Raw genomic sequence first — 13318 nt, forward strand, 5'->3', positions numbered from 1 at the left:
CTGAGCTCTTAGGGCACCAGGGCACACATCTAGAATAGCACTTGTCACTCAGTTTTTTCATCACGAATGCTCTGTCTGATTCCTCGCCTCCATCACAAACCTCTTGAGAACAATTTCAACTTTAGGGGAGGGTATAGCTCAGGGGTAGAGTGTATGCTTAGCATGCACGAGGTCCTGGGTTCAATCCCCAGTACCTCCACTGAAACAAATGAATAAATAAGCCTAATTACATCCCCTCAAAAATAAATTAAATAAAACAAACAAGCAACTTTAAAGTTATATACCCCCCAGCCAGGAGGGACTGGATGATATATATTTGAATGAATGAGGCAGCACAGTGCAGCAAAAAGGATCAGGAAAGTGGGAGAGAGACTTGGGTTTGAATGTTGATTCTGTCTTCTGCTACCTGTAGAATGAAGTCAGTGGTGCCTTCCTCTTAGCATTGTTCTAAAGACAACTGATGTGCTGCCTGCATGTAGTAGGTACTCAGCAGTATTAGGATCATTTTCCCCTCCACCTTGTACTGTTATTGGAGGGTCGAGATGTTTCACGGGAAACATCAATGTCAGCACTGATGACCTTCCCAGCTCGGCAATGAGAAGTGCTGAGAAGACCCAAACCTGGGGCCCAGGAGACCCTGCTTCTCAGCAAATAGGAGAGTGAACACTCACTTAGGGAAAGCGAGGGCTATATTCCTTCAAATACAGCTTTCTTTTCTCCATATTGAAAAAATGCATTATATTTGCTTAACCATGGATCTATTTTTAATACTGAAAACATAAGTAAAGAGAAAACTGGTAGGAAATGGGGAAAGCCAGGAAAACTTTGATTCTCAGGCTCTTACCTAAATAACTGGGATAAAAGTGAAGAATCAGCCAGCTTTTTCACTTGCACATCGTTGCGCACTTCATGGGGCTGGGCTGTCCAGGGTAAGAAGCCGGAGCCGGGAGGTGAGTGAGATTTGTGGTGGGGGCACGTGCACAGATAGAAAGACAGGACCCTCGACTCCACAGCCAAGCCTCATGGAGGATGGAGCTGTGCTTTGGGGACCAGAAGACCCTCAGCAACAGGCTTTGGAGCTTCCTACTCAAGGATTTCACCATTATGTAGTCTCGGCAACTCGCTGCGTGTGTTTCTCCTGCTCGTACGGTTACTGACTGACTTTATCTGATGTTTCATATTCAAAGGCCCGTGTAAATAAGAATTCAAATTCTTACTGGTTCACCCATCACCATGTAGCATAGGCTGCCTCTGTTCCACAAATCTTTCGTAACAGGCCACTTCACAGGCCACTGACCAACTTACAGATTGGCTTCTCTGGGGTCAGGCACCCCGCCTTGGACCAATGGAACTGGCTCAGGTGACAGGCTACGTGGCCAACTTTTCTAAATGGACTGCGGACAACGAAAGACACTCAGTATGATCGTGTGTTTTCTGTTTGCTTTGAACTGGTAAAACCATACGTCATGCAGGGTTTGGGGTTCGGGGAAGAGAATGTCATTTGTCTGTCAAATGCCAGATTTTGGAAAGTATAAAGAACAAAGCTTGTTCTATTTCTCCTCAAAATGTATTTGATGTCTCTTCAGTTCCCTCTGTTCAGTTCAGCCATACTGGACTTCTATTTTTTTTTTTTTAAGCACCAATCTCTCTCTCTCTACCTCCATCCCTGTTTCTCCCCTGGACCTACTGATACGTAGTTTCCACTGTGTGGAACGCTTTCTCCACACTCTTTAGTAGGTTAAAATACCTACTCATTCCTCAGTAAGATTTCTTCATAGTAGCTCATACTTCTTTTATAATATTCCTCACATTTATAAGTATTTGTTTACTCGCTGCCTTTCTTGTTGACAGAAGCTCAGTGAGGGCAGGAATTTCTGTTTCATCACTGCTATTTCTTCAACATCCAGTCTAGATGTTAATATTTAGCGGAACTTAATAAATATTCACGGAATAAACGAGCTTTTGTTATCATGTCATCTGGATAGAATGCTTTTCACTTAAGAAAAATATATGGGGGTGGTGAGTACAGCTCAGTGGTAGAGCACATGCTTAGCATGCACGGGGTCCTGGGTTCAATCTCCAGTACCTCCATCAAAAAAAAATGAAATAGAAGAAAAAATTTTTTAAGAAAAATATATGATCCCCAACAATCCCAATGTTGAGCAGAGCCAAAATAAAATGTTTTAGAGTTTCTAGAACAATTGGTCTTACATCTGGGCAGGTGGGAAGCTTTCCATGTTTGTCCTTGGGAAATGACACAAGACAGTAAATGGCAGGGGTAGGGGGTGCCAGGCCCAGAGGTGGATCAAGTAACAAACGAGTGAGGGGGTGGGAAGCTGGGGTGATGCTCCTCCCCTCAGGCACCATCCACCTTCTGACTCCCGCCTCACCCCCAGCCTGCCTCAGAGGAGCCGCTCCAAGGCCGCATTGGAACAGCAAACATGGGATTTTGTTTGCACACTTGGCTTAGCAACAAGGCCTCTCCCTGACCTTCTCCCTGCATAGTCATAAAGGGAAAGGGCCTGTTTAAAGTGGAATTGCCCAAGTTTCCCCTCCACATGGCCATGCTTTAAAGGGACCAGCTCAGCTGAGCACTGCTGCCCACAATGGGAGCAGACCCGCCGAAGCCCCACCCTTAGCGGGGAGCGAGGGGCCGCCCAGACCAGCCACTGGGCAAGGGGCGGGGCTGGTGCCCAGGTGCCTTTGTTCAAGGGACCAGGGACCCCTCCCTCTGGTTATCTTAGCTGATGGAAAGCTGTTTTAAGGATGTGCAGAGAACTAAGGGTGAAGGCTCACAGTTGGGCCGCGAGGCCACCCAGGCATCATCTGGGAAAGAAGAGCAGTTCCGGCCGCCCCCCAGCAGCTCTCCTATCTTAACCGCTGGCTCCAGAGCTCTCCACTGGGATTATCAGGCTGGGGTTTCTCTACGGTTCAGAATGACTCAGCTCTTCTCTATCTCCACTTCCCTTGCTTCTCTGCCTTGAGCTTCTGCTGCCCTTTCTCTGTGGCCCCTCTCTTCATCCCATCTGACTGTCAGCATCCCTCTCTGTGTCTCACTAGCTCCCCGACAGTGGGATCTGATGGGTTCAGCCTGTCACCATGACAAAATTCTCAGGCCAGACCCCCTCCAAGCCCATTGGCTGACCAATGGGAAGCTGCAACTGGATTAGGGACCAATTCCTGGCTTAATCAATTGTAACTGAAGTCACATGTGCCAAATCACATGGTGTAAACCATTCATTCATTGGGCGAATAGGGCACCTCTTATGTGCCAGGCTGTCTTAGCTGGAGACTACAGCAGTAAAATAAAAACAACACAAGCCTCTGCCTTCATGAACCACACATTTTATTGGAGGCTGGGAGGACTGGAAAGAAACGAATGAAAAAGCAGAGGGTAGATGTTGATTAATATGATAGAGAAAAACCAAAGTAAGATAGGGTACAGGGAGTGCCTGGAGCAGGTGTGTCTGTGTGGATTTCAAATCAGGTGGTTGGGAGGGTCCATGTGACAGAGTGACGTTTGCCTCATTAAGAACACAAAGTGAGAATTCCAGGAAGGAACCCTCCTGGGGCACTGACATGGCAGGTGTGACAAGGCTTCTTGAGACGTGACTGTGACACTTGGTACTGGCACGGTCAGCACCTAGAATCATGGGGAAGCCAGGCCCTCTAGGGCCTCCCAGACAAGAGGGTGAAGCCTCCATAAGGTACATGATGTGATATATGATGCCCGATTGAGTCCAAGAAGGACCAGAGCCCAGGGGGTGTTTCAGAACTACTGGCACCCATGCTCTGTCTGCACCCATCCCTGCCGTCCCAAAGCCTCACCAAGGCAGCAAGGATGCTGTGGACTTCAATTAAGAATAATCGAATTCAGTGGCCTTAACCTTTAGGGTGCATCAGAATCACCTGGAGGGCTTGTTAAGCCATTCAGATCATGGGGGCCACCCCCAGCGGTTCTGATTTAGCCAGTCTGGGCGTGGGGCCCAGTAACCACATTTTTAACACTTTCCCAGGAAATGCTCTTGCTGCTGGCCTGTGTCCCACACTTGGAGCCGCACTGCTCTCAGTTACGCTCTCCTTACTCTCAGACCCTCCAATTTCCCCCTTGCCCTTCCCTCTGTCCTAGATGGCCTGCCTCCTCTTCTGTTTTTCCTTCAAAGCTCAGCTTGGAACCACTTACTGCTGGAAACCTTCCCTGACTTCCCAAGGCAAAGTCCTTGGAACTCTCCTCTGAGAATTTTCCCCTTAGATTTTCATCGCGTCTAATCACTGCACTCACCTATGTATCTCTCTGGATTGTAAGCGCTTGAGGACAATTCCTTCTGTTCCTACTACAAGGTATGTGTTAAACAAAACTGTCTGAAGTCCCATTGTGTTTTTCCCTGATGTTTGTGAGAGGAAGGCCGAGCTGGGGAAGAGTTCCAACCTCCCCCTCCCTGGGCTTCCCTCACCATCGAAACCATCTCACCCAAGCCCCTACTTCCCCTGAACTTCCTGCTTCCAGCTGGTCCAGGCCCACTGTTGTAATGACATCTGGCCATCAAGGAAGTTGAAATCCTTCCTCTGACAAAACAAAATACAGTTTAAAGTTTTAAGAGGGCTGTTTTATTAAAAGACTTAAACACACAAAATCAAGCACCAACATGGCAAGGCACGCACGGCTTGACCACAGGGTTGGGACAATCAGTGAATGTCCTTGGGCAGGTAACTGGTCCCTTCATGTGTCTAAGGAGGGAACCAGATTAGATAATTTTTAAGGTCCTTTCCAGCTCTCAAATTCCAAGATCACAGAATCTAAGTTTGTCTAGATGCTAAGCAAAGATATCCAGACTTCTAGCTCGAGCACACCATATCTGGTGGGAAACTGTCCTCCCTTATAAGCTGTTCCCTGGTTTTAGCCCTGCATGTGGAGTCATAGGAACTCCCTAAAGATTCCGTGTGAGTGACAGATCCCTGTACTGCAGACGGAAACTGTAGAACTAAATTGTAACATAGAGAAGGGTACATAGACAAGGGTTTGAATCTTGGCATCACCACTGTGTGACTGTCAGCAAATTATTATTATTGTTTTTATTGAGGTATAGTTGATTTACAATATTGTGTTAGTTTCAGATCTATAGCACAGTGATTCAGTTATACATACATATACACGTTCTTTTTCAGATTCTTTTCCATTATGGTTTATCACAGGATATTGAATATAGTTCCCCATACTATACAGTAGGACCTTGTTATTTATATATTTTATATACAGTAGTTTGTATCTGCTAATCCTAAACTCCCAATTTATCCCTCCCCTCTTCTTTCCCCTTTGGTAACTGTCAGTTTATTTTCTATGCCTATGAGTCTGTTTCTGTTTCATAACTAAGTTTATTCATGTCATATTTTGGATTCCACATATAAGTGATATCGTATGATAATTTGTTTTTCTCTGCCTGACTTCCTTCACTTAGTACGATAATCTCTAGGTCCATTCATGTTTCAGCAAATTATTTGTCTTCTCTGAGCCTCAGTTTCCTCATCAGTAAAATGAGAGGAACAGTATCTACCTTAAAGGATTATTATGGGAATTAAGAGAAAATAATTAACAGCAAGTGTTTAGCAGAAAAGCTGGTTCAGCAAGTATGAGCTCTCAGGGGCTTCCTCTGGACCATTTCAGTCCATCTCTGCTTCCACGTTGGCCCCTAAATGAGGAGAACACTGTGTACTCTGAACCCTGAAGTCCTCTATGAGCTTCTGGTTACTCCTCATGGCCTTGCTGGGTCACTCACTCCTTCAACCTGTATTTACTGAGCTTTAACTGAGGCCAGGTATGGTGTGGAGAATAAGTACTGATAATTAAGACTCAGTCCCTGTCCTCAAGGAGCAGGGTGTGCTTTAGTTGAGGATATAGAAAAACTGGCAACTATCATGTGATGAGTAAATGTACCAGGGACCAAGCACACAGGAGAGTTCGGAGGAGAATTTCTGGGCCCGGGGACAACCACACTGAAGGGTAAGGAGAACTAGCCCAGCTGGGTGGTGGGCAGGGGCGAGGATCCTGGGGGGAGAGGGAAGTAAGTCTGGAGAAGTGAGCAGGGTTATATCACCGAAGGCCTGTGTCCCACTATGTGGACTTTAGTCTTTAACCTGGGACTTAACAGAGGTGCTGCGGGTTTTTAAGCAGGGGAACGGCAGGGGATCAGCTTTATGTTTGTCAAGATCACTCTGACTGTCGTGTGGAGAACTGATGAGCGAGAGGTGGGGGAGGCTGGCACAACTAGAGAAGGAGAGAGCAGTCCAGACAGCACTGTGCTGATGCAACATGGTGGTGACTGAAGGTGGAGACAGTGGAGGGATGGGGGAGGGAATGTGAGAGATGCTTACAGGGTACCAGCTACAACGTGGCTGTGAGTTGGGTGACAGAGTGATGGAGGGGGAGGTATTGAGAATGATGCCCAGATGTCTGGCCTGGGCACCCAAATGGATTCTGATGTCATTAACTGAGATGGTGGACACAGGGGAGAAGAGGCAGATTTGGGGTTGGGTGAGCGATGAAATCAGTTTTAGAAGAAAGGTTAAAAGTGGGGCTTACCGTGACCCTATTCACAGGTCACTGAGAAAGAACTAATAGTGGAAGAGGTTAAGGACAGAGAAGAAAAGGGGCCAGTGATCAGTGCTTCCAGAAGGCTCTGGAAGAGACCAAAAGGCATGCAACCCCCAGCATGGTGGGAGGAGGGGCCTGACACAGGAGTGAAGCCCACCTCGGCTCTTGGGATGGAAGGGAGGAGACAGCCACAGGTGTGCTCCAGGCCCCTGGGAGTCCTGCCCTTCCCCTCGCCCACTGGTCTCTGACCCACCTACTGGTCCTCATTGTGTCTCTCAGCAAGTTGGTGAATTCATTGTGTGTGTGGGACCAAAAATAAATAGCCTCACATACATGAGTTTCTGTGCCTCACATTTCTCGTCTTTAAAATGGAGCTGGATGATCTCAGAGGGCAGTCGTGGGGATGACACGAAACTGTGTGTGAATGTACTTGGAACAGTGCCCAGCCCACAGGGTGCTCGCCGCAGTGGAAGCGAGTCTTCGCAGGCTGCGGACGCGTGCTGACCGCCACTGGGCTCACCTGGAGTCCTCCAGGGATCCTCCTGCCAGTGCCCAGCTTCCTGTTTCCTCCCCTCTCAAAGCTGGAACTCCGTTTTTCAGCTGTCTATTAAATTCCTATGTCCAACTTTCTATTCATTTATTTGCAAAATCCAAGATAATGAAGAAGCTGTGTGATCAAGAGTGGGAATTCTCCAAGCTGCTCAGCCCTTAAAAAAAAAAAAAGTCCTGGCCAGTGATCAGAATCTCTGGGAATTAGGGATTTAGGGCCAGGGAGTTGGTATTTTTAACACTGGCTGATGAAAAGAGCACAGTATTTATAACGAGTAGAACTGGATTTTTAGTCCTGGCTCTGCATTTAAGGGGGTGAGCTTGGGGATCTCTCTGATCTTTCATTTCCTCTTCCACAAAATGAGAAAAGGAACACCTGTTCATAGAGTTACTGTAAAGATCAAATAAGCTGGCATAGGGTGAAGCCTGGGGAAGGTGACAGTGTGCCATGGGGGGGATGGACGATGGCCTCCTTGTGCTCTGACCTGGGAGCTGCCAGCCCAGGTGGGATTTGATGACTGAGCCCTCAGAAGCCCCTAGGGAGATGGTTTTCCAGAGTCTCCTACCATAACGGTTATACGTGGCAAATAAGGATTTTCTAACATACATTATTATTATTTTCTAACATATATCATTAATAATAATTGCTCCTGTTTGTCGAGCGCTCACAGCGGGCCACCCACCCTGCTATGGTTTACTGCACATTATCGCATTTCATTCCATCATGACTTTATGAGCTGGTACTACTATTATCCCCCGTGTACAGTGAGAGAACTGACATTTAGACTGAAATTACTCAGTTAGCAAAGGGTGGAACCACAGTTTGAAGTTTAACCACCACCCTGCCTACCTCTCTACTGAGGACTGAATGTCTAATACGTGTTCTCTTCCACCCCCCACCCCAAAATAACAGAAGCATGTGTATTCACTTATTTCACGTGTTTGATTTGTAAACAGAGGGATTTGAGTGGTGGGTGGTCTGCTTTGCTTTTTTGTATCATCTGATTTGCATCTTCTGGTTCCCAGGAGCTTTCAGGGGAAGGACTGGGGACAGTAGCGTCTGACAGCATTCCTCAGACCGACCACCCCTCAAAGACACAGACACACACACACACACACACAGAGCGCGCCCCAGGGCTCTACTCGGCCTGCCTCATGGATCCCCCTCGGCTCCCTGCCTCCTTCTGCAAGGCAAGAGGCAGCCCTGCCCCTCAGGCTGTGAGAACTTCCTGGAAGTCACACCCTCTGGGTCCCTTCCAGTGAGCAATGTTGTCTTCCGTGGCTGCAGAGTTTCTAAGCCCCCCGGCTTCATGGTGGAACAAACTGGTTTGATGGTGGCGACCACGGAGGAGAGAGATGTGTCTGTGACCAGTTACCCAGACTGTGTACAGTCCTATTTCGAACCTGTGCACTTAAATCTCTTTTTACTGATAAGCTCATGCACTCAAACAAGCCACCCCATGGCCTGCTTCCAGCAAAGCAGAAGGTGGGGGGAGCTGGGCTCGTGGGGCACCGTAGTGAGCAGGGCGGCTGCTAGAGGAATGGGGCGCGACGTTCACGACATCCACGGCAGGACTTCACCCTCTCCGCCCTGACGTCGTCGTGGGGTGGCGGGAGCCACTTACCGAGGGCCCCTTGCCCGGAGCGGGAAGTCCTCTGTGATGCTTCTCCTGTTTGTCATGCCAGTGGGTGCTTCCCCAGAAAATTCCTTTTTCCCATGAACAAACTTTTTTACAGTTGGGAAGAGAAGTACCAAATAAAATTTTTAACAAAGTACTTAGAGAAGCCTTCTTGCGCAGGTCGATGTGCAATTTTCTTATATGCAAATCAGGAAGTTGTACAAAAGCAGATTCATGTCTTCAGAGCTTTGCCTGCACCATCTCCTGTGATGTTCCTGCAACCCTGTGAAATGGCTTTTGCTGGACGCATGATGGTCCAGGGCTCAGTGGTGCAGGGACTTGTCCAGGGTCACATGGCTGTAAGTCGCATAATTGCTTTTCCAAGCTTGTGCTACCAAAGGAGTCTCACCAAGAGGGGTGTCTTGGCAAATGTGGGGAAGGCTTGTGACTCTGATAAGCATCTGCCTCGGCTGGGAAATGTGCCTAAAAGGAAGGCCTTAAAACAGTAAAACCTATCTGCTTTCTTTACCTGAATTCAATCATTCACTCATTCATTCAAAAAGCGTGAATTGAGCACTCACACTGAGTATCTGCTAGATGCTAGAAATAAAATACCATTCCTGTCTGGCCAAACCCTAGATCACTGTTGTGTAGAAGGTAAACCATTGTCAATGCCAAATTCAGCAAAACCTTCCCTGATGGATTTCATTTTCTCTTTGTCCTAAAAACTCATAGCACTGCTTTTTGCTAAGAAATGTCCTTATTCCTACAAACTTTTGATAGTGTTTGGCAAACAGTAATTTTGTTATCAGTCCTTTCCACTACCCATGACTTCTTAACCCAGTTAGATGACAAACTCTTTGAAAGCAGAGGCTCTGCACTTATCAGCCACTCAAAATATGCTCTGACATCGTGCAAATCATTTCTGACACCTAGTAATTTCCCTATAGAATCAAAATGTTCACCCTTAAGCAAATTAGCCATTTTATTTTTAAGCATTGAATTGCCTGCTCTCAGTTTTCCTGTCACTTTTTTTTCTTTTGGATCTAAATCTGGACTGTGAATCCATGTGTATAGAGTGATAATAAATGATATAACTTGAAATTAAGCTCTTTAATTCTCCTATTCCTGTAAACCTAGGGAAATTATAAATGTTTGCCAAGAACACATTAGCTTTAGGAACTTGTTTCCAAACTATGTTCATTTCTTTCTCTCTCTCACTTCCTTCTCTTGCCGTCTCTCACATCACAGGATGATTTCTCCAAGTTCATACAGTGCCTTCTGGGCTGTGAACAAAGTCTAGGGGACTATGAGGGAGGTCACTGCCCCTGCCTATTGTTCCTTAGTGTTCCCAGGCCCCTGCCCTGGTCTCGTTTAAACACAAGACTTGTTAAGTACTTCCTAAAGCTAGAAGTTGGGAGAAGGAGAAGGAAGAGCTGTCGGAACTAAACCAGCTGTCCAACTGATGCTCACAGTACAGATCAGGGCCAGCTGTTGGGGAGGGAGAAAGGCTGTAATAAATGAGCGCCCTTCCTCCCTGGGCTGCGGGAGCCCATGCCCGTCCTCACCTCAGCCACCCTCCAGCCCGGTATGACCTTGGATCTGTAACTGCAGGACAAGGGAGGAGCTGTGTGTTTCCCTAAGCAGTGCCTGGCCCTTGGCCAGGATGCCTCGGTTGGCATCACAGGTGGCTCTGACAGGCTCCTTAGATGTTGATCCTCAGTCAAGGCTGGCCTGGAGGGAGGTTCCTTGGAGGGAACCTCGAGAGGTGGCGGTGGGGGTGGGGGTGGGAGGCCTTCTCTCCGTTCCTAGGGAGGCTCTGGGGAAAGGTGTAACTGCTCCACCACCCCACCAATTACAGAGCTCCAATCTTGGGTGGGTCTCCATCTCAAGAAAGGGCAGCAACCCCCAGGGCTGGCACAATGGGCGGCTCACCTGTACCCAAATCTCTCCACCTGGCCAGTCCCCTGGCCTGAAATTCACACTACTGTACTCTTTCCAATAGGTCCAGGAAAAAAGACCAGGAGGAAATGAAGGAGTGCCTTTTGAGAGCGTAAGATTTAAGCACTGCATTAATTGGCCTGTAAGATGGTCCAGTTTGCTGATGCCACCGGGAGAAGGCAGGGCTTTGAGATACAGCAGCATCAGCAGGGTGGGTGGGAATGCAGAGCTGTGTCGGGAGAGTCTGAACCACCAGGTGTCATGGCTTTGGGGCAGGAAGAAAGAAGTAGGGGAGGGAAAAGGTGGCGAGGCTGGAACAGACAGGGCAGGTAGCCCAGGGCAGGAGCTCTGGCTCAGCTGGGGGTTTGTGTCCCACGTAAAACAGCAGTGGCTGACTGTGCCCGGCCTGTGGCCTCTGCATGGGAATATGGGCCCCACTTGCCAAGTTTTTGTTTTTTATTTTTTGAATTTTCTTTTTTTAGCAGAAGGGAGAAACCGCCTGGCTTTTATACAAGTTAGCAACTAATTTAATCCTATTTTCAAACACTCTGTGGCCCTGGACAATGCAAGCCAAGTGAAACATCTGTGGGCCCCGTTTGGCTACTAGGAGCAGTGAGGGAAGGGACTGCCCAGCGCCGTACCTGCTTCCAGGGGAGCTAAGACACACTTCCCAGCTCTACCACATATTGTTTAACCAGCAAGAGGACTTTTGTTTTTTTTAATTGCAGTGTAGTTGATTTACAATATTAGTTTCAGGTGTACAGCAAAGCTATTCAGTTATACATATATATACATACATATATTTTCAGATTATTTTCCATTACAGCTTATTATAAGAAATTGAATTTAGTTCCCTGTGCTATCCAGTAGGTCCTTGTTTATCTATTTTATATATAGTAGTGTGTCTGTTAAGCAGGAGATCTTTCTTAACAGTTAATCAAACCCTTTAAGCCTAGAGTCAGGCATAATACTGTCAGCCTTTTGTATCTCAGATCCATAGCTTGACCCTGAAAACAGTTCGATGCACACTTTCCTTTTTCTTCTTCCAGCTCAAACAAAACTAAAACATAAAGCTGCCCCAAGAAAGTTCCTCTGGAGAGGCAACTCTTAATTCTGGAGGAGACCTTTGCCTCCTGGTTATTAGTCAGGAATGTTGCAGGTGGATCCCCAAGCCAGCAATGTTTTGAACTTGGACAAAAGCCCTGAATGACCTTGGGCAAGGTATTTAGCCTATTTGATTTCCTTCTTCTGCTCATGAAGAAAAACGATTATACAGGGGAAAAGCACAAAACCAAGAGTGTCAGATCATCATTCATCTTCCAGAAGCCTTATGCCTTGTTTTTCCTCCATAAAGTTAGTGGACCAGGCTTCAGGTCCTTGGGGACCAAGGGTCTCTAACAGCCTTCTCCTTAGAGCGCTTCCCTCGGTGGAACACAGACAGGCCCTCTGGCAACAGTGTAAAATGACACTTGAATTCTTCAAGCTTCATCCCACCTCTGATTACCTGACGCCCCATAGCTGTCTCAATGCCCAGGGACACTTAATTGAGTAAAATTCCTGATATTTTACTAAGTGATACAGCAAGGTATGTGGATATACACATAAACAATAGAGAATATTATGTACAAATAAACATCACTTATACCGGAAGCTACAGGTTGAATTGTGCCCTTTTGTCTTTTTTTAAAGGTTCAGAATGTACTAACCGCTGACTTCACAGATCACAGCCAGGACTTCATGCTGAACGCCATTACGTGGTTAGTGTTTGGAACTGTCTGCTCATCCTGACTTGGAAGCAAGTTTATTTATTCAGCCTAAAAGGAAGTATTTGAACTCACAGAGTGTGATTCTCTGCAACTTTTAAAAGCAGCAAGACTGGACAGACAACTTTTAGGACAATAAGACATATTTCTCTGTTCTGAATACCCCTTTGCTATCTCAGAAAATTCTAGCTGTACAGGAGCTCAGCAATAGAAAGAAAATGAACTTTAGCTAATAATATACACAATATATTTAGATGATAAAAATGAGCCTTTCTTTTTGCCTAAAATTCCCTTCTGTTGGCATCTTCATTCAGCTCTAGTCTTGAACCACTGTTTTGTGACGCTAAGCATATAAATAGTGTTTTTATGAATATCCCAACATTGACTAGTTGAATAGAGTAACTTTACCCGATCCCACTCTGACTCCTTTGCCTAGGTTATTTAGACCTAGCCGGCCTTTCAGACTGAGATAGATTTGCATAAAAATTAGGCCAAGAGCAACATGGAACCAAAATGGAGCTGTAGCACACAGCACACGGTTTCTACTCCTTTCTTTCTATCCCTCGGCGACTTTTAGCTTGGTATCCCCACAAAGGGGATGTCAGGAAGATTGTTGAATACGCAGGGGGACTGAACAAGAGAGAAGCCACTGCTTAAGTACAGGATGCATGAGAATTAGAACCAAACAACAGGTGGGCTGACCAGCTGCCTGCAGGCTAAGCACTCCTGCTAGTCCAGCCCTGGGCAGGGGTGCAGCCTGTCCAGCCTGCCTCTCATCCAGGTTTCATTCCTTGCGTTAGAGCTCCTTTTGCGGACACTATTCAGGGCACAGTTTTGCCATGGTTTCCAGCTCATCT

General features: G+C 46.8%; 1 protein-coding gene across 1 annotated transcript in view; it reads left to right on the forward strand.

Moving 5' to 3' along the window:
* SV2C (synaptic vesicle glycoprotein 2C) overlaps window positions 1-12487 on the forward strand; it is a 222153-nt gene extending 209666 nt beyond the window's left edge. Inside the window, exon 13 of the mRNA XM_032474507.1 lies at window positions 12388-12487. Coding sequence (XP_032330398.1) covers window positions 12388-12403 — 16 coding nt within the window. The 3' untranslated portion in view covers window positions 12404-12487. The remainder of the gene's footprint in view (window positions 1-12387) is intronic.
* The last annotated feature ends 831 nt before the right edge of the window (window positions 12488-13318 follow it).

The sequence above is a fragment of the Camelus ferus genome, chromosome 3 (assembly GCF_009834535.1).
Source record: "Camelus ferus isolate YT-003-E chromosome 3, BCGSAC_Cfer_1.0, whole genome shotgun sequence".
NCBI classification, from domain to species: domain Eukaryota; kingdom Metazoa; phylum Chordata; class Mammalia; order Artiodactyla; family Camelidae; genus Camelus; species Camelus ferus.